Consider the following 22,700-nt stretch of genomic DNA (forward strand, 5'->3'; position numbering starts at 1 on the left):
GGTTCTAATCAGATTTGATTGGACAATTTTCTTTTTGATTTCTAATTTCAATAAAGTCTAGTGTCAGTTCTGATGAAATTCACGTTTAGTCTTTTTATTACTATTATTGACTCGAGCATGACTTACATATTGAATGTTTTAGTGTTCATCCGATGTTAGGATATATATGTATACCTTTCTCTCTCCTACAAACACAAATACATTCAATCAATAATTATTTTCTAGAATGAATTTTAAACAAGTTAAAATATTTTTTATCGATTAAATCGTTGATACTCATTGAATATTGTTCAAAATAAACGAAAATTTATTATTGATTTTAAATTGTTAACAATTACAGTTCCCTTATTAAAGAATCTGGTAAATTCTCATAAAAATTAATATAATTCCTATTGACTTTCAAGAATGATTAATTGGAATAAATAATATAAATTTTCTTCTAATGGAAAATAAAACCGATTTAAGAGAATTCACCCGGTCATATTATTTTAATATCATTAAATCAGATAAAATTTATTTAAAATAGTCAGATATCCAAATGAATTATTGGGAAAATAATAGATTAAATGTAGAAGAATTTTTCAAGATAGAAATGGAATGAAATATCATGCTTTTTTTTGCAAAGTTTCATCTATATTTAAAAAGATATGTATATATGCGGGATATTGAAATAATTTGTGAAATATATTCTTTTAACAAATAACTAAATTAACGAAAATTCTCAGAGGTAGGAATGTAAAAGTTTATGTAGTTACATATACGTAAACAACAGGAATGAATTGCTATTTTTTACAAGAGAAAGGTTTATGTAATTTCTGAATTTTTTTATTTAAGTAATTTTGCATGTGTCTAAGGACACGACTATATTTAAAGTTACATTTTATACCTGTAAGATTAATTAGGACAATTTTTCGAATTTTTTGTGTTGATTAATATACTGATTGAATTTAAATGATCATGTCATTTTTTTCCAGCATGATCGTAGAATTACATTTTATTTTAAATGCAGATGTTTCGAATAAATATAGTGTATAATATATAATTCAAGATGTTTATATTTTATTTAGAGAATATTTACCAATTTACATTGAAAAGTAAAACCAGGTAAAAGAGAATGTTTCGAATAAATATTTTTAATAATACTATGAAACAGGTAAGTGGAGTGTATGTATTAAAGTCAGTTTTTGAATCTTCTTAAGACTTTTATGACATCACATCTCTAAATATAACTTATTCTAACTACCCATATAGTTGTACGATTTTTAGCCTTCAAATGCAAGTTTTTAAGTTATTTTTAAACTTATAGGAAAGATATCTTTTCACAGACATTAAAAACATTCACTCTACTTGACTCTGTTACACTTCATGTGTCAACATCAATTACTTTTGGCTCTGCATTTTTTATTGAATAAAACGATTTCTTGTACCAAAAAAAGCAACTTTAATCAAGCTTTATTGTATCTAAACTTGATATAGTACCAACTATTGTACCATTCCACATTAATAAATGCCATTCGTGATTTATATTGTATAATGATACTCATTTAATTGGATTACAATCTACTGTAACAACGTACAAAATGTCTTGACATAATTCTTCCAACTATTTTTTTATTTTTATCGAGGTAATCAAAGGGCCCATTTCGATAATTCGGTACACTGAGAGAATTTGAACAGTTGTATGTTTTATGTATAATAAGCCAATTCTTAACAATGAATTTTTCATTATAAGTATCAGTCAAAATTTTTTATTACCAGATCAAAACTCTTATACAATAAATGTTTCTAAAAGTTAAAATTCATTTAACAAATATCTAAATTGTTGATGAATAATAAATTCTTATTCAGATTAAAATGTATTCTCTCAGTGTAATATTGTCAGAGCGCAAAGTTGATTAATATAAATCAAGGACGGGATAACAAGTTTTTTTTGACTTACTGAATATGATTTAATGTAAAGAAGCATAAAATATTTTACCTGGCTCTGACACAAATAACAGACGTAAAAGCAACGTTTCTTTCTATGCTTTAGGCCTTAATTTAAATAATTTTATTAAATTCAGCGGGCCAATGAGCACGTGAATTTGAGATCACAATTGTAACTAATAATTTAAATAATATCCACGTAAATCAAATATTTAAATAGCACATTTTTTGAATAATTATACAACACAGTAGGCAGAAATTAGATTCCTTATCATTTTACTAAGCATTATATTAATTTCCTTACCATTTTCAACTAATGAAAATAAAAATATTTACAAATATAATCTACAATTGAATGAGTTTACGTTGTAAAATCATCTGTCGTGATGATACAACGTTTGCTTTTGAAATACTGCGGAGCAACTATTCAGTAGTTATGCGAAAGATTTACCCATAAAAATCTCTTTCGCTTTACTTACGAATTCACAAATATAGTTTCTATATTTACAAATTAAAAAAATTATACTTTTAACTAATAATAACAAATGTACAAAAATTAAATTAAATTATGTTTAACGACTTCATGAAAACTAATTACAAAACATTTTTATCTTTTTTTTTGTTAAGCACATGATCGTTACGAGTTGTGCGATCGGCCTGTGATTGAAACATCAGTTCTCGCTCCTCGCGATACTGGATTAAGTGTTGTTTTTTTAAATGATGGTATACCAGACTTTTGAATTTCTATTTTTGATGACTCTTTAGTGAATTCATGGGAATCAATTATCTTATTTGATACTGACTCTTTAGCGTTTAAAGAAGACTGTCTGACTGATGAATTATTATTCGCACATGATTTTTCTGAATTCCTATTCAAACGATTTGATGTATCAAGACGAGATTTTGTATTTTTTGGCAAACGATCGCTTGGCTTAAGATGATTTTTTGTAGTGTTGAGTTCTACTAATGATGGTGGTCGCTGAGGTGATGAATTTTGATTATTCCACGTGTTACTCCAACTGTAAGTAATAAAAATTTTTTAAAATATACAGACATATTGTTTTGTTCACATAAATAAAAAAAAACATCACTATTTTTTACTCTACTTGAATAACTTTTTTTATCAATGAAACTCACCCCACAAGGCTATTAAATGCAGCATGGAAAATTATTTAATATAAGTGTGTTAATTAAGTGCATTAATGGAAATGATAATAAACAATCTATACTATTAATTGAATCAAACAAATTATAAATATAACTACTCAACATCATTATATATTTTTTCGAGTATTTAATAATTATTTAATTCTTGATCAAGGCAGTTCTAGAATTTTTATCTTTAGTCACACATTTTTTCGTCTTATTAAGATTAGAAATCATCCTTGATACATTCATTAAACTTTGTACATCTTCAAAGCTTTGATTGGTATAAACCTCTCAACTCAGTTCAATTATACATTAAGATGTACGTCAATAAAGAAAAGCAAGAAGCTATGTTCCGAATATATTTAATTGACAGAATGAATCGATTAAGCTAAAGATCTTCATTATGTAGATATTTCTTATGCATGCAATGACTTTATAACAGGTTCTAACAATGCTCAAAGGAAGGTAATACTCGTAAATTAAGCACGTAAACGTAAATCATGATATTCAATACACTTAAAAGAAAATATCCGAATAATAAATCACACAAGTTGACACACTCTACCTTCCCGATCCTGAAGCTGTTTCAGTCGTGTAACCAGAGAGAGAATGAGACCACGAACCAAGGCAGCAATAACAATAGTTCATTGATATGATATACTTGTAAAATGACTTTTAAAAATAGGAAAAATTTGCATCAAGATATTGTGAAAGTAGTTCTTTTATTTAGTTTGTTGGAAAAAATAGATTTACCTTACGAGAGGCCCCATGCCATTCTCTTGTGGAAATGATTGAAGTAATGATGGCCCTGCTGATACTGGACGAATCTACATCATTTGAAAAATGAAATTTTATTACATAAAATAGTCAATTAATTTAACTAATTATTGTAAAAAAAACGTACTTTTTCTGTTTGTGTTGCTGCATTGCATACATCTTTAAGAGGGGACATGTTGCTTCCATAAGTCGAAGAAGCACAGCTCGTTGAATCTACACTATTCATTAATTCTTGTTGCCTAGCTACTTGCAATTGAAGATTCTGAATCATTCTGTCTTTGTCTTCTACTTGGCCTTGAAGGAAAATTACTTGTCTTCGTAAATCTGCCAATTCATCAGCAATATTTAAAGCTCCATTAACTAAAGAACCATTGGAATCGACTGAGGTATCTTCATTCAGGTTATGGGAGAGACCATTCTGTAGAAAGTCATTCTATTGTTAATAGATATAAATTTCCGTCTTAAGAAAATATAATTGAATAAATTAAAAATTACTTACCACCGTTGAGTTGTTGAATGGGTTGAGAGTATCCGCCTTAAATGAAAGTAATTAAGGAATATTATTTTCTCGTTTTTTCTTTCAATGGTAATTTAATGGAGGAAAAAAAATGAGAATAATACAATAAATAAATGGAACGTACCCTCGTCAAAACATTCTCTTCAGTCTTGTGTTTGATAACCAAAGGGAACCAAAAATTAAAGAACACAAAGAAAAAAATGAAAAATGTTAGTGCACACAAATAAATAAATGATATCAAAATTAAATTAATAGTGTTACGGTTTAATCTTTTAAAATTATTCATAAATTACTATACAAAAAAAATTAATCACTGTCCAGTGATAATAGTAGACAATAATTTAAAAAATATTAATTGAATGAAAAAAATTATTGCACAAAATTAATAACAATAAAAAAATAACAATTAAGATAAGTAGTTTTTTTTGGATTATTATACCTCCTGAATGATGCGCATTAGTTTTAAAAGCCCAGCCTTAATATGAACTAAATCCTGGTGATAATTGCATCTTTCCAGCCTTGGACTTCCTTCATCACCAGAGTCGATGTTAGGAGATTGTCCCTGCATGACGTATCAAGAATTTAGAAACACTTTCTTCATAATATATGAGAAATTTCAATAATTACTATAATTAACACATATTATTATAACACTGTCAACTTACATTTCCTGTTGACACCAACTTGAAAGGACTGGGTATTTGTCGTGTTCGCACGCTATCAAGGGAACGCGGTGACTCTGTTCCAGGTCTAGTACGTAAGAGTCTCGATGTTCTTGCACTGCCGATTCTGAATCAAAAAAGGAAATAACTAATTATAATAACAACGAAACAACCTTTTTGCGTAGTAATACTTTCTTCCCCTGCTGGTAATGTTGTGTTGCGATACTTGTATAAATTACTCATATAGAAATTAAATGATTCTGTTCATTATTCATATCTATGATTGAGTCATTTTTTCTATGCACATTATACGTGTATGTCTTCATAATAATTAATTGGCATTATAATTATTATTAGTAATGATAATAACTGGATGCCTCAGGTAAATCGAAGATTTTATTAAAAGCATTATGTTTTATCACAGTTGACTGATTTTAAGTAACAATAAATGTAGACATTCGAGATTAACACATAATCTGAAGACTTACACGTAACATTATCCAACATGATAAATTAAATTCTCTGGATGTTGGGAAAAAATTGAATAAAAAAGCAGCAGTAACTAAACCGTAAATCAACTAAGTAGTTGCGCAAAAAATAAAATAATACCTTGCAGAATCGCATTTCCCATGATTTGTGAGAACAGAATTAATAGTAAACGTAGAAGGTATGACTTTGTTTTGCCTTGGTGGTGGTGATCCACCAGTTGGCGTTGAACTTTCTGAAGATAAACCTGAGTCTTTACCATTCTCAACTGTATCACCTAATCTAAGATTTCTCAAATCATCAGATTCAAGTATATTTTCAACACTATTCACTTTAACTCGAGGTATTAAAGAAGTTCGTCTTTTAGCACCTTTATTAGTGTCTGAATTAGATGCCATTGCGCACACTCAAAGCTGGAAACTCTATTTATCACCAGTAGAATTAATCATCGTTCTGCAAACTTACTGGTTTAAGAGCAGGACAAAAACTAAAGAGAATAAGACAGCGTATTATATAAAAGTGAGCTGACTCATCTCACCATCAACGATTGCTCGGCACTCGCTTGCTTTACTGCTTATTCAAACATTTCAAACGTTTAATAATCTGACCTGCGCACACTTAAAATTCCCCGGATAAATCACTTTCAAAGTCAAGGTCTCAAGATCTTTGATAGAAACATGATGATTGAATTGAATTTTTACTTTTATTTCTTTTATTCATCTTGAATTCTATGTTTTTAATGTTAGGTTGTAGAAAAATTCCATTCTGTTATTAAACTAAAAGGTAAACAATTCAAACATGTTTCCCTAAAATTCTCTGATCACTCCTGAAGCGTCTAACGCTGTTCAGATACTGCAGAGATCAACCTAGACTAGATATTAAATTTACTAGTATGAATTTCGCGCAAGCGCTTCCAGGACTAAGTTGGACGCTCGATATTCTACGAGTTCATGAAGGAGAGGAACAGAACGAAATGGAAGAAGGAGAGCTATGTGGTATGAGATAGGTTGGCCAATACCACATTAAAAGCCATTGACTTGATCAATTTCCATGGAAGATGTAAAGCATGTCTTTATTACCGTATTATTCACAAAGAGAAAATTAACCACGTAATGCAATAGCTCGCAAAAATCTTATCTCATGGTTTTATATTTCACATAAAAGTATTCGGCCTTGACTTTGAATACCAGGACAATTTTTATGCGTTTCAATTATATGGAACTGCAGAAACTCACCCCATAAAAAAAGAAATGTACCGCAGAAGAAGTAAAAATGGGCATTTAGCCAAAGAAAATAAATTCAACTGATAGTTTTCCAGCAATGCTTGGCTGGAGTCGATTTTTCTTTTGATATGTTTTACATGCCAAAAAATTCAGCTTAGCTTCTATAAGAGCGAAAATGTTTGAAATTTATTCTCTCATTACTTCAACTAATATTGGTTTTTTAGAGAAATGGAACAGTAAAAATAAATTACGAGAAAGTTTTTAAATTGTGAATAAAAAACAAAGGTTAACCACAAGTAGTTGGACTGAGGATTATTTTACCTATAAATAATTCTTTTATCAAATACACGCACAACCGCAACGTCCTTGTCCCAGTATAATAAAGGAATATGTTGAGGATCTAAGTCAGTAATTACGGTCGTCGACCTACTGTTTTATATTCAAATAATAGTAAAGATTATTCACTTTTCCGCAGTATAATCCATTATAAAAAACAAGTAAAACACAAGTAAGGAAAGTACTGAGGAATTAGGTTGGATATTTATTTTATTTACTACTGAGTTTAATATTTTTCCCGATTCTTGGAATGGTTCTTGAAAGGCAAATCACTCTTACATCACTGCACACAGAGATTGCTATTGGTCTTTTTACAACTAGTGCCTGGTTTTTTGTTTTAACTGGCCATTGTATAATTTCTTTGAGAAATATTTCAAACATTCAAATCTAGAAGATTTCAGGAACAAATGGCGCAACCGGATAAAACAAGTAGAAGTTGCCAACTGGCCAACTAGTAACGCTCTAATTACAGTTAAAATTGTATTGAAGATATTCTTTTTTCCCAATCGCGTAACAAAGGAGACTCTTTATGCTTTTTTAAACATGTTGAGGGATTTTTTATGATGGTTTACATAATGAAAAACTTGACTAATTGTTAATGTCATTGACCGATGGTATAATGATTTAACCTGACAAAAAACTGATGTCATTCTTAGAATGAATGTAGAGTTATGCTATCCACGCTCTTTGACCTCAATAAGAATCGATGATGAAGTCGCGGAAGACGAGTTTATTGAACAAAAACCTGCATCGGACGACACAGAATACATTTAATCAGAAGAAACTCGAACAAAATTCTTTCCATGGTCTTGACTTAATAGTAGTAAATCAGTTTGTAAACTTGAACGGACAATGACCTACATTTTATAGCAGCAGGTGTTAAACAGCTTACGTAAAACCACAATATATTGATTTTTATCATATTTGTTACAATGATTAAAATATTCATTTACTATAGTCTATTGGTATTGTGTTGTATAGTACTGCCTAGCAAGCTCATGCTTAAAATAATCAATAGCATGAATAAAATAATTATTTACGCTACTGGATATACATTAAGTGTCATGCTAGAAAATATTGGAGCAAAATAAGATAAAAGAAAGCCGTGTCCGAAGCAACAGTGCAAGCACTAATGACTTTTGAGTTTACATTGAGAGAAAAATTATTAAAAAGATGAGAAATTTTCAAATTAAGATTTTGCTTTATAGTCTAAAAGTTATCAACTAAAATGAAATCAATTTTGCAAAAATATTGCTTTTTCATAAATAATAATAATATAGATCTATGTGAAATTTTTTAAAATTAATTCAAATACAATAGTATATCATGAATTATTTAAATAATTCAGATCTGAACAACTAATAGAACCAACTATTGAAGTAAATTTTTCAATTTTAATTAACAATAGTTCAAAGAGAGAATGGTTTAAAAATTATAAGAAATGTTTAGAAACTTTCTCTCAATGAATTGTTATTAAAAACATTTTGTTAAGAAAGAGTATAATGATAGTAGACTTCGACAAAGATGAGAATTAGTAAATGTAGTATGATTCCTATGCCTTCAAGATTATTGATCAAACTGATAACACTCGTCTTCGGACACGCTGCCATTTACACGAAGGATAAAAAAATAACTGGGATCATCCTGATAATAAAACAGTTGACTATAAATGCGTTGGAAGATAAAATATATATAAACGTGTAATAAAATAGGGTGGATGAAGATATTTGGACGACTATTTACCCATTGCTTGAAGCCAAACTCGCATCAGTTGTAGCAATTTTAGTCCCCGATTTCTGCATAGCTGGCTCCTTCATTATCGTCCTTTTTATAAATTTATTTCATGAACCACATGGCCTTTTGATTTAATCAATTTTTTGTTCATCATACCGAGGTAAGAACAAAGCTGTCTCAACAATGTTGCTGTGACCACTGTATAACGTTCAAACGCGAAGTGTCATCAGTGCATCACTCGAATAATTAATGAAAAATGTCTTTCTGCACTCAAGTGTCTCACTTGAAAGTCACAAAGTGAGTAAATAATGAGTATAATAAGTATAACTCAGTCATAAGAATCCTTTTTTACTCTTTTGTAGACATTCTCTCTTGTCTCAATGCTTTGTATTGTCTCTTTCTGTCCTGCAGAATTTCATTCATACACTTCTCTCTTGATTTCATCTCACTTTTAATGACAATCATGTTTCATCCCATTAATGTGATAGTAAATAGTTATAAAGTGATAAAATATATATTCATCATTAACTATCTTTATGATTACGTATTTGTATACGAATACTACTTAAAACTGGATAAATATTTTTCATAACTTCCATTACTCGAAGACTATGCTGATATATTGTGATTTAATATTTTATATATACTACGAGGTAAATATTTTGGCTAATTATCCTTCATTATTTAAATATTGAATTGATATTCAGAATAAATGCAAAAGTTGCTTCTTTTAACACAAAAATAAATAATTATCAACTTCTATTTCTCTATAAAATGGTTCTTCTATCCGTCATAATTATTCTTGTGGCTTGACATATGTTTCGGCACCATTATTATTCTAATCTACCCACGAGTAAAAAGTATTGTAAAATTTATCAATGTAAATAATCTTCTAGGCTAGCTTTGGAGTACTTGGATCAGTATAATGATTCTTCACTAGACTGTAACTATTTGGATAAGTTATCATTTTATGAAATTGTAAAAATACGTATTTTTATCAGAATTATTGCAGTAAAAGTCCAAAAGTGTTATCTAAATGTGATCCACTAAAATTTTGTGCGTTATAAGTAAGTTGGATTATTTGGAATGTTAATAATTAGTAATTTTAACTCTAATTATAGGAAGTTTTGATAAAAGAATTAACCACTGCTGACTATAAATCTCATGCCCTCTCCTAGCACCTGGTTTAATTTGTGCAATTAGTCATCAAGGGAGGGCTGGTGAGTGTTTGCTAGTTAGGATAAGTCAGTTGATAGTAGTCCCCACCCGTAGCTTCCTCTTCATTTTGCAATTGGTTCACTCGTTTTTTAAGTGCACTAGAACACAAAATACTACCTCTCAATAATCCGAATAATGAAAGCTAGTACAACAATGTGTATTTTTTTATTTTATTCGCTTTTGTCCATAGACATAAAAAGAACGAATATTAGTGCTTTATGCGACCGAGTTCAATGAAACCTTTATTCAACGATTACATTAGAAGCCGATAATTTAATCATAACCTTTTATACCCGACAAAAAGATACGTTCTTCATGTACTCATTGTAGTTTTTAAAACAACAAAAGCGTTTTTTGTTAGTTGATAAGTCTGTATTTTATATAAATTGGAAATAATGAAGAATGAAACAATGAACTTTAAGAACCCCTTTTCGTTGAAGTTTTATTTAATTATTTATATAAAGCAAGCTAAAATTTGTATATGGCTGAATAATTTTAAGCATGCCGACTGGTAATCAAGATGTTTTTAATAATATGCTAGGATGAATGTGAAAATTTCAGTCACATGCAATGCAAAAAACAATCATTATAATGAGCACGAAACAGCAAGGAAGATAAGGACTGAGATTAATTTCAAGGTGTTATGATTGACACATTAAGTAAATAATTAGTTTTTGTTTCAATAGAAAGAACGAAAATGAAGTTTGACTAAATTCTCTCTAAAATATTCCCCTCCTTTCCTCCATTCAAGCTTACAAATTCAATTGCGAAAATTGGCGGCTAAATGTAGATGTCGAGGGATTCAATTATTCGAAAATAAGTTTTGAGCTCCGGGTCATGTTGATGTCATTAACGTAATTGAAGGTTCTTTATTACATTACGGACACAGTCGATATTCATATTTTTATCATGAGTGCAATCACGTCGCGGTGAATTAATGAGATAATGGAGTAAGAGTGTTCATTTTAATTAACAACTTGAATGAATAAACTTCATATAGAGAAGTTTCTTCAATATTTTACAGAAATTTCATTATAACTATAAAATAGAAACAAATTAATTAATAAAGTTAGTTTTAAAAAAACCTTCGCTTTATTTTTAAAAATAAAAGCACTGGAATTTTTATAGGTTTACACAAAATGTCAGTTTTAAAAAAATATATACACTGATTACAGGAAGCTGTCAGACTGTTAGTAACGGAGAGAGAATGAACCGCGACGCCCTCAACTCGCGATAACTCGCCTCACAGCAAGTTGAACACTAAATATAAAGCAACGAACAAGTTAATAGCGTAGGAAAATACGAAGCTCTTCGATCACGTCAGTCAGCCACCGGCTGCGCTGTCAGCATTCAATAGGAAGGGGAAACCATACTGGAATAGAAGTCAATGTGGGTAATCTTTCACCCGAGTATTTTATCGTTTTCATAAAATATAAACTAACTGCTTGTATTCAAAAATCATGACTCTAAATCATTAAACCTCAAGTCGTAAAAATAAAACTGCATTTTCTTTTCCATTTATGGAGCATGCAGACTTCCTTCCAGAACTCGTAAACACTATTGATTGTTGTAACATCAATTTTAAACAATAATAATAAAAATATTGATGATCATTTAATTTTATACTTATTGACCAGTTTTTTTTTCTAATTCTAGAATAATGATAATGGCTTGTAATAGAAAATGAATGATTAGTTTTTGATGTAATTAATTGAATATGATAAATAAAATCAATTTATGAACATTATCGATCGTCGTTAAAAATCAATTTTAATTACTTTTCAATTTACTTTAATAAATAGGTCTCTGCAAGGTAAAAGTTGTATGGAAGGAATTATGTTCATTTAAAAGAAAAAATGATAAATGTTTTTTTAAACCTCCTCTGAGTATCTCTAAGAATATTCGAAAATTCGACTAATTTTAAAATATCACTCGATAACCTTAATGCGACATGGTCTTTCCTTGGTTCTTGAGTCAGAAACCAGTTAGCATTGAAAAGAATGACAAGTGTCTCAAGGAAAACTAGAATATACAGGATATGTTGTTAACTAAAGGACAAAATAAGGCTAGACCTATTTACACAATTACATATAAAGCATCTGTAAAGCAAAAATAAAATTGAATAAAGCATAAATGATCCATGGTTTATCTTATCATTAATATCGTTTGATTGACTATTATTTCGTTTACTTTGAATATCCATATTAAACTTATAACAGTCAAAAGTTTTTTCGAGTCATGGATCATTATATTAAATGGATAAAAAGCTGTATGTACATACCCAGATTCTGTTGGAGGATTATTATTATTGTTGTTGTTGTTGTTATTGTTGATATTTAAATTATGATTTGCTAAATTAAGATTTGAGTTTTTTGGAGGAGCATTTATTAATGAAGACAATTCTCGCATTACTTCTTCACCTTGCGCTTCAAGTTCTGAAAGAATTGTTGTCTCATCGATCTCATGTACTGCTGGACTGGTATCCATCCTACATAAATTATTAATAAGTAACATCATAAATCAAAAGAAATGGGTAAAAAATATTAAAGTAAATAAATTACCATCGATTGGATTCGCCATAAGAACTGGTTTCACTCCTTTCATAATCCAGCATCAAATCATCAGATGTAATTGACTCACATGTTGACAAAGTGCCTACACTATCAGTTCTACTTATTCGTCGGCAATTTATAGGACTGCTTTCTACATTTTTTCCTTGTTGTAAATCTGTAAAAGCCGCAAAATAAATTAATCACAAGATAATATAAGTCAAGTGTATTCAGATTAAATTCATGAATTAAAAGTTAAACAGTAACTTACTTGGTTTATTTGGAATAGGCTCAACTAATGTATGACTGTTGTCGGTAACTGCTTGACTCGCTCGACCCGACTGAGTTTCATGTGCACCTCTCATTGTATCATCAAATGTCAATCCAGGTTGATCAGCAATTTCATCGTCGAAAAATTCTCTTCCTTCTGATAAACTTAGAGAATTCGAAACATTTGTAGAATTTTCCGGAGAATCATCTTCAACAATATTTTCGACTTTTTCCACCACTTTTTCTCTTTTCGACTGCTGCCCGTCTGACTGCGTAATACTGGCTGTTAAACTATCAACTAAACTATCAACTGGTGAGGTCTCATCATCTATAAGAGTAGTAGAAGTTGCAGCAGCAGCTGCAAACGCAGGATCTTCAATGGTAAGCAATACTGAGCGTAAAGTACTCTTTGGCAGAGATCCACTCTTAACTGCGTTAGAAATAGTCTTAAGATGTTCAGTGTGATTGGCTCGACACTCATCGCTGGAGCTGAAAGAGTACTCATCGGCCATTGCCTCACCATGACCGTATTCAGGATCATCGGAGCTGGGTGGACTGAAGTCTGATTTAATTGAAGAAATCTTTTCTGAACGTGAACGATCTTTGTATACTTTCTCTTCACCAAGACCTTCATCATAACCCTCAGATGAGGTTGTTGACATTGAAGTTGTAGATTCTGTATACCTATTGTCCTTATTTGTGATTCTTTGATACTGATTGGTTCGCTCTCGAACTAAACCTGTGCTGAGATTGACGCTGGCAAAAGCCTTAGGCAATGCAATCACTGAGATCTCAGTGACAGTACTGTCATTATCTACATCTCGTACATCGAAACTCTTTCCGTTGACGACCATCCTTAGATTTCTTGGTCTGACATTAATCCTTCTAGCAGGAGAACCTGCATCCATATAATCCATATTTCTCAATGTTTCGCTATCCACAGAATAACCCGGTTGACTACTGATTCCTGAATCTTCAGTTCCAGAACCTGATTGAGAACTAGCGGAGCCTTTTGAAGCAGTTGAAATCTTTCGACATTGATTGGCCGCTGTTTTGGCGACCTTTGAGTTCGAGTCATTGACTCTCACAGCATATTGTGGCAAAGGTAAATGACTTGTATGGAGGGTATATTTACTGACTGGTTCTGGAATGCCTGTCATTCTTCGATTTGTTTCGCCCATGGCATGATTATTATTGTTATTATTATTATTATTGTTGTGATGATATCCTGGAGGATTATTGACTGGAGATGGTCGTAATTTTGAACTGGGCTGGGTGGAGTACATTGGCTGAATTACTTTTGATGATGCTCGTGAGATATGATGAGTTGCTTCTTGCTGCATCTTTTCTTGATTAAAATGACTCGCACTATGACTGGAACAAATGTCTGCCACTTTGTCTGTGTACCTTGCTTGCGGTTGTCTAAAGCCGAATCGATTAGTTCTCACGGCAGCTCCACTAACAGCTTCTTTTTTGGGTGGTGCCAATCTAGGTGTCGATCGACCTGATGACGCACTTTGAACTCGATGATGTCGATCATCATCATCAACTAATCGTCTCCTCACTTGTTCAGGTCCAACAGATTTAGAACGTTGTGGAATCTCCTCGGTCTCATAATTTTTTATTGATGTGTGCTGATTGTCGCCACGAGATTTTCGCCGGAATCCGAAGGATATGGCAGTGCCTCGTGTCTGGGGTACCCCTCTTTTCGACGAACTTTTGCTATCGTCCTAAAATAACAAAAATACATTAGTCTGTGACAATTTTAGTGACCTAGAAAATATTAATCATAAAGATATGAATATTAAAGATTAACAAATTATTTAAATAAATTAAAAAGTAGAGTAATTTACAGAGTAGACAGTTTGTGAGCTTCAATGATTCGCACTTAACACCATGCACTCAGAAATTAATAATATGTGAGTAAGACATTTTAGCAGAGAGACCACTGTCGGGAAACAAAATCTATTTCGGGTCTCAAGACCCTGAGAGCATGACAGTAGACTCTGTCAGCAGAAGTTGAAAACATTACGAGAATAGTACAACTGAATAGCAAAACATATGACTCAGGAGAGAAATGTGATTTATATATATACAATATTATATTTTATATATATCCCTATCGTTACAAATCAGTAACTTTTACTAGTAGTTTGACAGCATATAAATAAAGACACATAACACCCTTACCACCACGAAATTGCTGGCGCAACCATTCTCGTCTTCCACACCATCATCCTCTCTATAGCGATATCCATATCGATAATCCATGACTCTATCACTTTCGTAGTCCAACTATTAACGTTTTAAAAATTTCAAGAGGCCTAAGTAGTCATTACTTTACTTGAGTCATTTCGTATAATTCCCTTCCACCGTCTCTTCTACAAATATAATAATCAGCACGTTCACAAGAAGATTATCAAATTCCAAGGTCTTGCTGTCTCAACGGATTTGCACGAGTAGTTATCACGGGATATCGCTCACAGTGGCGTAATTCACTTGATACTTGGACAGATAAGTTGAAAAAATTGCAAACAGTTGGTTGTTACATCGTTAATCACATTGATGGTCTTGTTAGGACCGCCAGGTTGCCAAAGTGCGCTTTTCAACGTTTCTTTGCGGTTACGCACTCCAGATAACCCTGGTCAGTCGAGGGTAGAAGGAAATCGATTCAATGTTCCGCGCCGGCGTCAAAACGCCACTGCGCGAACGCAAACTAGGCAGAAATAAAAAAATTCAATTTAAGTGGATGTTCTTTGTGAAATTTTTTTTTCTTGATAAATGATTATAATTTTTTCCTGGAGTAAATATATTTAATACAAAATGTCTGTATTATGGAAGATTAAAATATCATGCAGTAGATATTAAATGATGCTGATGTCAAGTTCAATTTTTTTCTGCAGTTGTGTAATAGAATAATCCTGTAATCCGATCAATCAGACACAATGAGAGTACAAGGCTTCTTATGTACAGATATTTTCGAAAAAACTTAGGGATCCAACGATAAAAATAAATCAAGATAGATTGTTTTCTTTTTTTAGACTTTTACGTAAAAGGAGAATTCATTGAAGTATAAAATCAATCATTTGATTAAAAAAAAATACAAGGAAATGGAAATAATTCTTTTGATAAAATATTACATACAGATCAATGAACAAATTTATGTTGATATTATTGAATTATACCTAACAACAACGATAAACAAGTAAAAAGAGAAATAGTATTTTCTTGAAATAAAAATATTTTTTCAGATATCAAAAGAAATAGATTCTTCTTTTCAATAAAAACAATTTATTTCTAAATTAAATATCACAAAGCAAAACCTCTAATGAAATTACAGTAAATAGTTTCATTAAACTTCAGAAGATTTTTAAAGAAAATAATAACCTAAGAAAAAAAATAGAATGCAGTGCTGCTCTTTCTAAAATAGCTGTTATTTTTTCAATTAAAGACACAAAATGAAGCCTCGAGCTAGAATAAAACTTATCTGAAAATTGGAAGTTGAGTATCTTTGCATAAAATGACCTCTTTTTTGTAGAAGAATTTTTTCTTAACACTCTCGAGATACTCTTGTAGTATCTCTAAAGTCAAGAAGTTTGTTCGAAAGCAGTATACTAGAGAAAAAAGCATAAAATTCTAAAGAAAGAGGAGGAATGGATGGCATTTGTGAAGAGATGACTCACGTGGTCCGACCGGCGCCACGAGAGAATCGATACCCGGAGAACCGTACTGCGCGAACGTGATGTCTACTACAACAGACTACACCATTTTCTGCAATGGTCTTCATTCTCACCTGACTTTAATCGATATTTATTGCAGGGAGCACTCAGGATAAATTAATTCCATGTGACCTTTACCTTTTCAAAGTTGATTGTACACCTGATGCATCTTATTCTGTCATTCTAATTATACTTATATAAACTATCAAGGTCTACTGCAGTCATTAAATGACGACAAACACTGCATTGCGAAGTCTGGGAAAAATTTCTTGTGCTCTTCTCTTCAGGGGTCAATATAAGGTTTACAATTGACTTTCTACTTTTTAAATTCTCATTACGCTTCCTCCCTACATACTGCATGTTTTCTCATTGTACCAAGCACTTTTATTCTCATCAGTGATTGTGTTTCCGGTGACTGAGCACACTTGCTTTACAATGATAGATAAATGGTAAAATAAATAAAAAAAGATTAACTAAATACAATGTTAGGGAGCAGAAACCTGAACGATCAAGTGAATGGCATTTGCATATGACCTCAATTTTTATATTAAATTTAGAAAGTCATTTACAACTTGATCATCCTTGCTATGTATAGTAACGATGATTTAACAATTTGATAATTTTTTTTGGTTTCATAAAAAAACCTTGGATATGACATTCACACTTTCCAATGACCATGTTCGATTTCAGTAGAATAATTCCAATATAAACTTATGTGATATTTTCTGGGGATTGAAATTCTGTTCATTAATTGGTTGTAAAAGTAGATAAAATCAACAGGGACACTGATCCTCAAGAGTTCTAAGGTTAAATTAGACATATGAACTTGAACCGTAAGTTGAGCGCATGCGATCAGCTGGTTCATCAACTTCCTGGTTATTGCTAGCAACCCAGGAATGTTGACTTCATGATACCCATACACGAATGTTGTTACACACAAGAGGCATGCGATTCCATGCGGAACATATTTAAAGCCCTGTATGTTACGATGGCTATCATGGAGCCTCTCTCCAATGTGTTGACTAACGGTTCGCAGGAAAGACCTCTGGGGAATCTCAAGGAGAAATTTCATTTTTCTCACCACAACCCTCACATTTTATTGCAGATATATAGTAATCTCCCACGCTCTTTAAAGTTCATGAGTTCTCTCTTTCAGCTACATTTACTGAAATATATGGGTATAAATATATAAATTTTCGCTGGCCAGTTATTGATGTTTGCATTCTGGCAATATTTCAATTGCCATTGAAAACACTCTGGCATAAATGGGATTTCTCCAATTGGAGGCGGAAGCTTCCACTTTACAGACTACTTAACATGGAAAAAGTTGCAACATAAGAAAATAAAATATGCTTTCGTTTGATTTTATATTTTAAACAGGTAATTGAATGTCATTTAGATGATTACCGTCAACAAATATTTTATCAAGAGAAAGTATAATTTGAAATAATCAAATTCAATTAAATTGGTGAACATCAATAAGTTCTTACATCATGATTATATTTATAGTGACTAGAAACGCTAAAACTATGTTCGTATATCAGAAATTGATTATTCAATTTAATGAACTGGTAAATATGTGTGCAGATTGAGATAAGCAAAACAAAAAAATAATTCTGATTAAATTAAAATTCATAAATCATACTTCTTTACGAGTTTGTTTATTCTGTAATAATTTGATATCATTTGGTCAATAATAATAATCATTTTACGACGCAATTAGTAGAAAATTATAATTTTATATCTCTCAATTACGAATCTAGAAATCAAAATTACGTATTGATTCTTATTTAAAATTTATATAATCAATCCTGGAATAAAATTAGATAGTAATAATGAATGTTAATGTTTTTATCTACATAAAAATATCTTAATTAAAAAAATCAAGATACAATTTCAAAACCTGAAATATTAATTCGAATAATAGAAGCTTAAGAAAATCATTGAAATACTTATTAACCTATTCAAGGATTCTAGAAGACTGTTGAATACTGTTAGATCATGAATTACCATAAAATAGCTCTTGGAATACTAAAGGCTTCATCTTGGAATCCAAGGTTTTTAGCATATTTTTAATTCAAAGTGTGATTGAAATAAAATAATTTTTAGCAGAAGGATTATTTATTATAATTTTAATTAAGAAACCAGCAATTTCTGTCGAGAAATTACTTTTAAAACACTTTTATCATCATTAGAAGGCTCTAAAGGAGTAAAATATGAGAAAGATAATGTAGAAGAATTTTATGGTATGCTAAATAGCATTTCCAACGGTGTAATTACCACTTGAATCAGCATACTAGTGCAGCTCTACCACACACCGTTGCTTACCAAACGCTTGGTTGACCACGCGATCATTAGAAAATTTATTATCTATCCTACAATCGATTGATTCGTGAGATCATTAATAGTGTTGATTCATGTAGCAGCTTCTTTAGATTGGACTAATTTTTTTTTCATTTTTATATGCATATGTCTCTCGCGATATTTCTATATCTTCAACTACTTGAGCAGCAAAACATTGTCGGTACATAAATTGTACCAAGTACTGATCGAGAAATTAAACTTTTCTATTGATTATTGAAAGCAGGTCACTCATTTGAACGTATAGAGAGTATTAGCCTGAGTACCAGTCTCGTTTAGTGTAAGATATTTTCTACAAGTTAATGTCAATCAATTAAAATTGAAGCCCATGGCTGAATATTTTAGAAACTTGACTGCATGACAAGTCAAATCATTGTTACTTGTTGATGTTTTGAAGCAAAAAAACAGCATGAAAGAAATTAAAAACAAAAAGTGATGATTAATTCATGAGATTGTTGAATATCAAAATATAACGGTAATCTATCAAGACTATCAACAATAAGAAAATAATAATTGATGCCCACAAGTACTTTCCCATGTTCGAGATACTGCACAAGATAATATCAGAATATATAGTACAATCATTTTGTATCTATACAACTTACTTAGTTGGTTAGTGATCAACGTACCTCCTACAGATCAGCATTCCTATATCAGCATGCATGCTTCAATATCCTCCTGTTATCACTTTCATTCCCCTTATGAGGTTTTTAATCAAAATAAAACTACTATCTCGTGCTTTATACTTCGAACAAATATTTATAATGAATACAAATTGGTAACATTTGTTGATTAAACTTATGGCAACAAAAAGAAAAAAATATTATCGCTAACGAGATGAGAAACTCTGAATTATAAACAATTAAATTATTAAAAAATGTTTGAAATAGGAACGAAACATTAATTAACAAGATAGAATAAACTACCGGGTCATTATTCTTAGTGACAAGAGTTGGAGCATAGCAAATTGGAAATGAGAAATTAGATGTTGAAAGATACTTTATATACTAGATAGAGTTTTTTATTCCGTTGAAGTAAGCAAATCAATAGATGGATATAATAGTGAGAACCTGAAGATGAACAAAAAACCTTTATGTATCCAAAACTGACCTATATTAAAGTAAAATACCATTTTTGAATAATTAATGTAGTTTTTACCGTAAAAATTGAATTGAACTTTCTCATAGTCTTGAATTAATTTTAACTAACAATACCTTTCAAGCTCCAACCTTGATCTATTGTTTTTTAACCACAGAAGTGAAAGACTCCTTCAACAACTTATGTTCATGAATAATATTATGAAGAGGAATTTGGCAAATTATTTTACAGATAAACAATGAATTTGTTTTTTAGGCAACATGATTAACTTAAAATTCATCATTTAATGGATAAATGATTTTCTATTGAACCATCCGCATGAAAATGTTTCAAATACCTTGTTTCATTTCCTTCTACCGACAATTAAACCCTATAATTAAGATCCACAAATAGTTTATGGAATAGGACAACGGAAGAAGCATCCTGTTTTATTTACGCAACAAAAGGATATTACTATTCCAACTCTACTGTGATAATTAAACCCACGAGATTACGTTAATCAAATTCCATGAGTGAACAGAAGAGCGTGAAGCACGCAAATGTTGATTGTGCTTAAAAATATAATAGCAATGTTGAGGAAAAAAACACAATGTTGAAGAGAAAAGTGTAGTGGAAAGCGAAAGGAAACCAAGAAAATCATGATTTAACAATGAATGCACGCGGCAGTGTCGAAAAGAATGATTGTATGACATTAAATTGTCGTCGGCTTATGGTTTGTAGTTTGATGTAACCGATCCTCATAGAATACCGTGGTTTGTCTTATTATATGCGAGCAAACCTACTGGTAAGTCGTCAAGCAAGTAGAAGAGGTCGACGCACTCACAATATTTGTATTCTATTATATTGTATTGCTTCCTCGTTTCGGACTACAAACTTGAAAAAATATATCTCTCTCAAGCATACATGTTAATTTAAAGACCCTGAAGAAGAAGTATTTACTTAATAGCATTGTCATCATTTAATTAAAAAAAAAAAAGAAAACATAATTACCTTATTTTTGGCGGGCTTGTCCATGATTCGGTACGACGAAGCTGCAATGACAGCGCCCGCCTTACGAGATACGCATTGCCCCATATAGATATGCCAACTTGTTTTCTACACCTGTAGTTAAATAAAACAAAATTAGTAACTGTTTTATAATTAATATTAAAAGTTTTAATGTGAATTATTTTATCATAATAACCATCACCTTGATTGTTATCTTGTGAAAAGTAATTCTAAAAATCATTTAAGCTTATTTAATTAGTAGATCTTAAGGTAATTATTTTAACATAAATTGGGTAAATGGATGCCCAGACTCTGAATGATCAGAAAATGAGATTATTTTTTTTTTTTAATGGCTATACATATATATTTATTTTCGGTCATAAAATTACTTTTCAAAGATAAAATGACATTGAAAATGATTTATAACTATAGAGCTACAGCAGAACTGTTATTTCAAACCCCAGTTGATAAAATTGCCTGAAAAGAATAGCCAAGTATAGAGCCAGAAATATCAAGATAAATAGTGCAGTATAATATAAAATCAATAGAGTAATGTAGAACTATCATATATAGAGCTTCAAAAATATTGTTCAAGATTTTATCATCCTCCCATTGACCCTTGACTCACTGATTATAGTCTACTTTTCATAGATGTTAATCTAATAAGCTATTAGTATATCTACATGAAAGTGCTCTAATTAAAACCGTATGCTCAATTTGGGCTTGATTAATATTCCTATTGAATGAAATAAAAATAGACTAAAGACTGACAGCTGATGATATAAATATAAATAGTACAAAGATTCTAACTATTAATCTTAAGCAGACGTAATGAGACAAGTTGAAATGAACTGGAAACATGATCTGCAATAAATTAAGCATGAAATGAATATTTAAATAGAAATTAACACAGTATTTTTCAATTTTTATTACATGCAGACACCTTATCAAAACCCATATACAATTTTCCCACACGATTTTTCCAATTTTAATGAATTTTCATACTACTATTATCAATTTTACTCACAACGAAATTGATAATCGACGGCGTTGTATGCCAAGTTTAATGTATCGATTTTGCAAAATTGCTGAAAAAAATAAATTCTTCTCTACACATTCCAAGGATTGAAAACAAATGAAATACATGACAACAATAGGATCAGTAATAACATTCAATAGATTGGTAAATAAATTAAGAAAAAAAAAATGTTATGTTGGACTTCAACTGTAATTAAACGATTAATATTAACAAAAAATGACATGATTTTCAAGAAAATTCTTTCAAGACCTATGAACTCATCGTAGACAGCAATCAAGAATATTGAATCAAGACATTAGAAACTTGATCTTTTATACCTTTTCTTACGGAGCTAATCTTTTTGGGCAGCTCACGGGAATTCGGTGGATTCATTATAAAACCTTAAACAATCGCACTAGATCCAACAGCGTACATAAAGCGCAAGCATTGCACACAATTACAAGGAATCACGATTAGTTTATGTATTGTCACACTTGTTATTGCTTATTATTGTTTCTTAGATATGATGTAGACACTACACATTTGTTCAAGTGTAAGTACGAGCGAGAAATTCACAGTACCACCTGTCATTCGTGTACATTCGATAGTACAGAACATGCGTCGTGACGTCACCCCACCATGCCTCGAAGATCGAGCATCACCGGAAATG

General features: G+C 30.9%; 1 protein-coding gene across 7 annotated transcripts; it reads right to left on the reverse strand.

Moving 5' to 3' along the window:
- Nucleotides 1-833: 833 nt before the first annotated feature.
- LOC118070027 (probable serine/threonine-protein kinase DDB_G0282963) lies at nucleotides 834-22,640 on the reverse strand. Of its 7 annotated transcripts, XM_035088441.1 has the most exons (14): nucleotides 22,369-22,640; nucleotides 21,016-21,126; nucleotides 12,849-14,577; nucleotides 12,590-12,755; nucleotides 12,310-12,516; nucleotides 5,035-5,158; nucleotides 4,809-4,931; nucleotides 4,494-4,517; nucleotides 4,352-4,387; nucleotides 3,980-4,270; nucleotides 3,829-3,902; nucleotides 3,641-3,656; nucleotides 3,064-3,072; nucleotides 2,843-2,945 (listed from the first exon to the last, which is right to left on the reverse strand). In XM_035088441.1, exons 2-14 carry the CDS (start codon nucleotides 21,097-21,099, stop codon nucleotides 2,937-2,939), a joined length of 2,892 nt encoding a protein of 963 aa, XP_034944332.1. In that variant the 5' UTR covers nucleotides 21,100-21,126; nucleotides 22,369-22,640; the 3' UTR covers nucleotides 2,843-2,936. The 7 variants fall into 7 exon arrangements, 6 of the variants coding, with proteins under 6 accessions (XP_034944329.1, XP_034944328.1, XP_034944331.1 ...); XM_035088438.1 differs by lacking the exons at nucleotides 3,064-3,072; nucleotides 3,641-3,656 and adding an exon at nucleotides 22,040-22,100 and having other exon boundaries at nucleotides 834-2,945; XM_035088442.1 differs by lacking the exon at nucleotides 3,064-3,072 and having other exon boundaries at nucleotides 2,809-2,945.
- Nucleotides 22,641-22,700: the final 60 nt, after the last annotated feature.

Source organism: Chelonus insularis, unplaced genomic scaffold (assembly GCF_013357705.1).
Source record: "Chelonus insularis isolate UGA/USDA-ARS -01 unplaced genomic scaffold, ASM1335770v1 contig_4_pilon, whole genome shotgun sequence".
Taxonomy (NCBI): Eukaryota; Metazoa; Arthropoda; class Insecta; order Hymenoptera; family Braconidae; genus Chelonus; species Chelonus insularis.

What these genes read in the sequence shown, in the direction of transcription:
- LOC118070027 (XM_035088437.1), bottom strand. Translation starts at nt 21,099, where the DNA reads ATGGGGCAATGCGTATCTCGTAAGGCGGGCGCTGTCATTGCAGCTTCG. An exon ending in AAGAGAATGTTTTGACGAGG is followed by an intron (nt 4,388 to 4,493) that starts GTACGTTCCATT and finishes CTTTCATTTAAG; the next exon opens with GCGGATACTCTCAACCCATT. An exon ending in CATTCAACAACTCAACGGTG is followed by an intron (nt 4,271 to 4,351) that starts GTAAGTAATTTT and finishes GACTTTCTACAG; the next exon opens with AATGGTCTCTCCCATAACCT.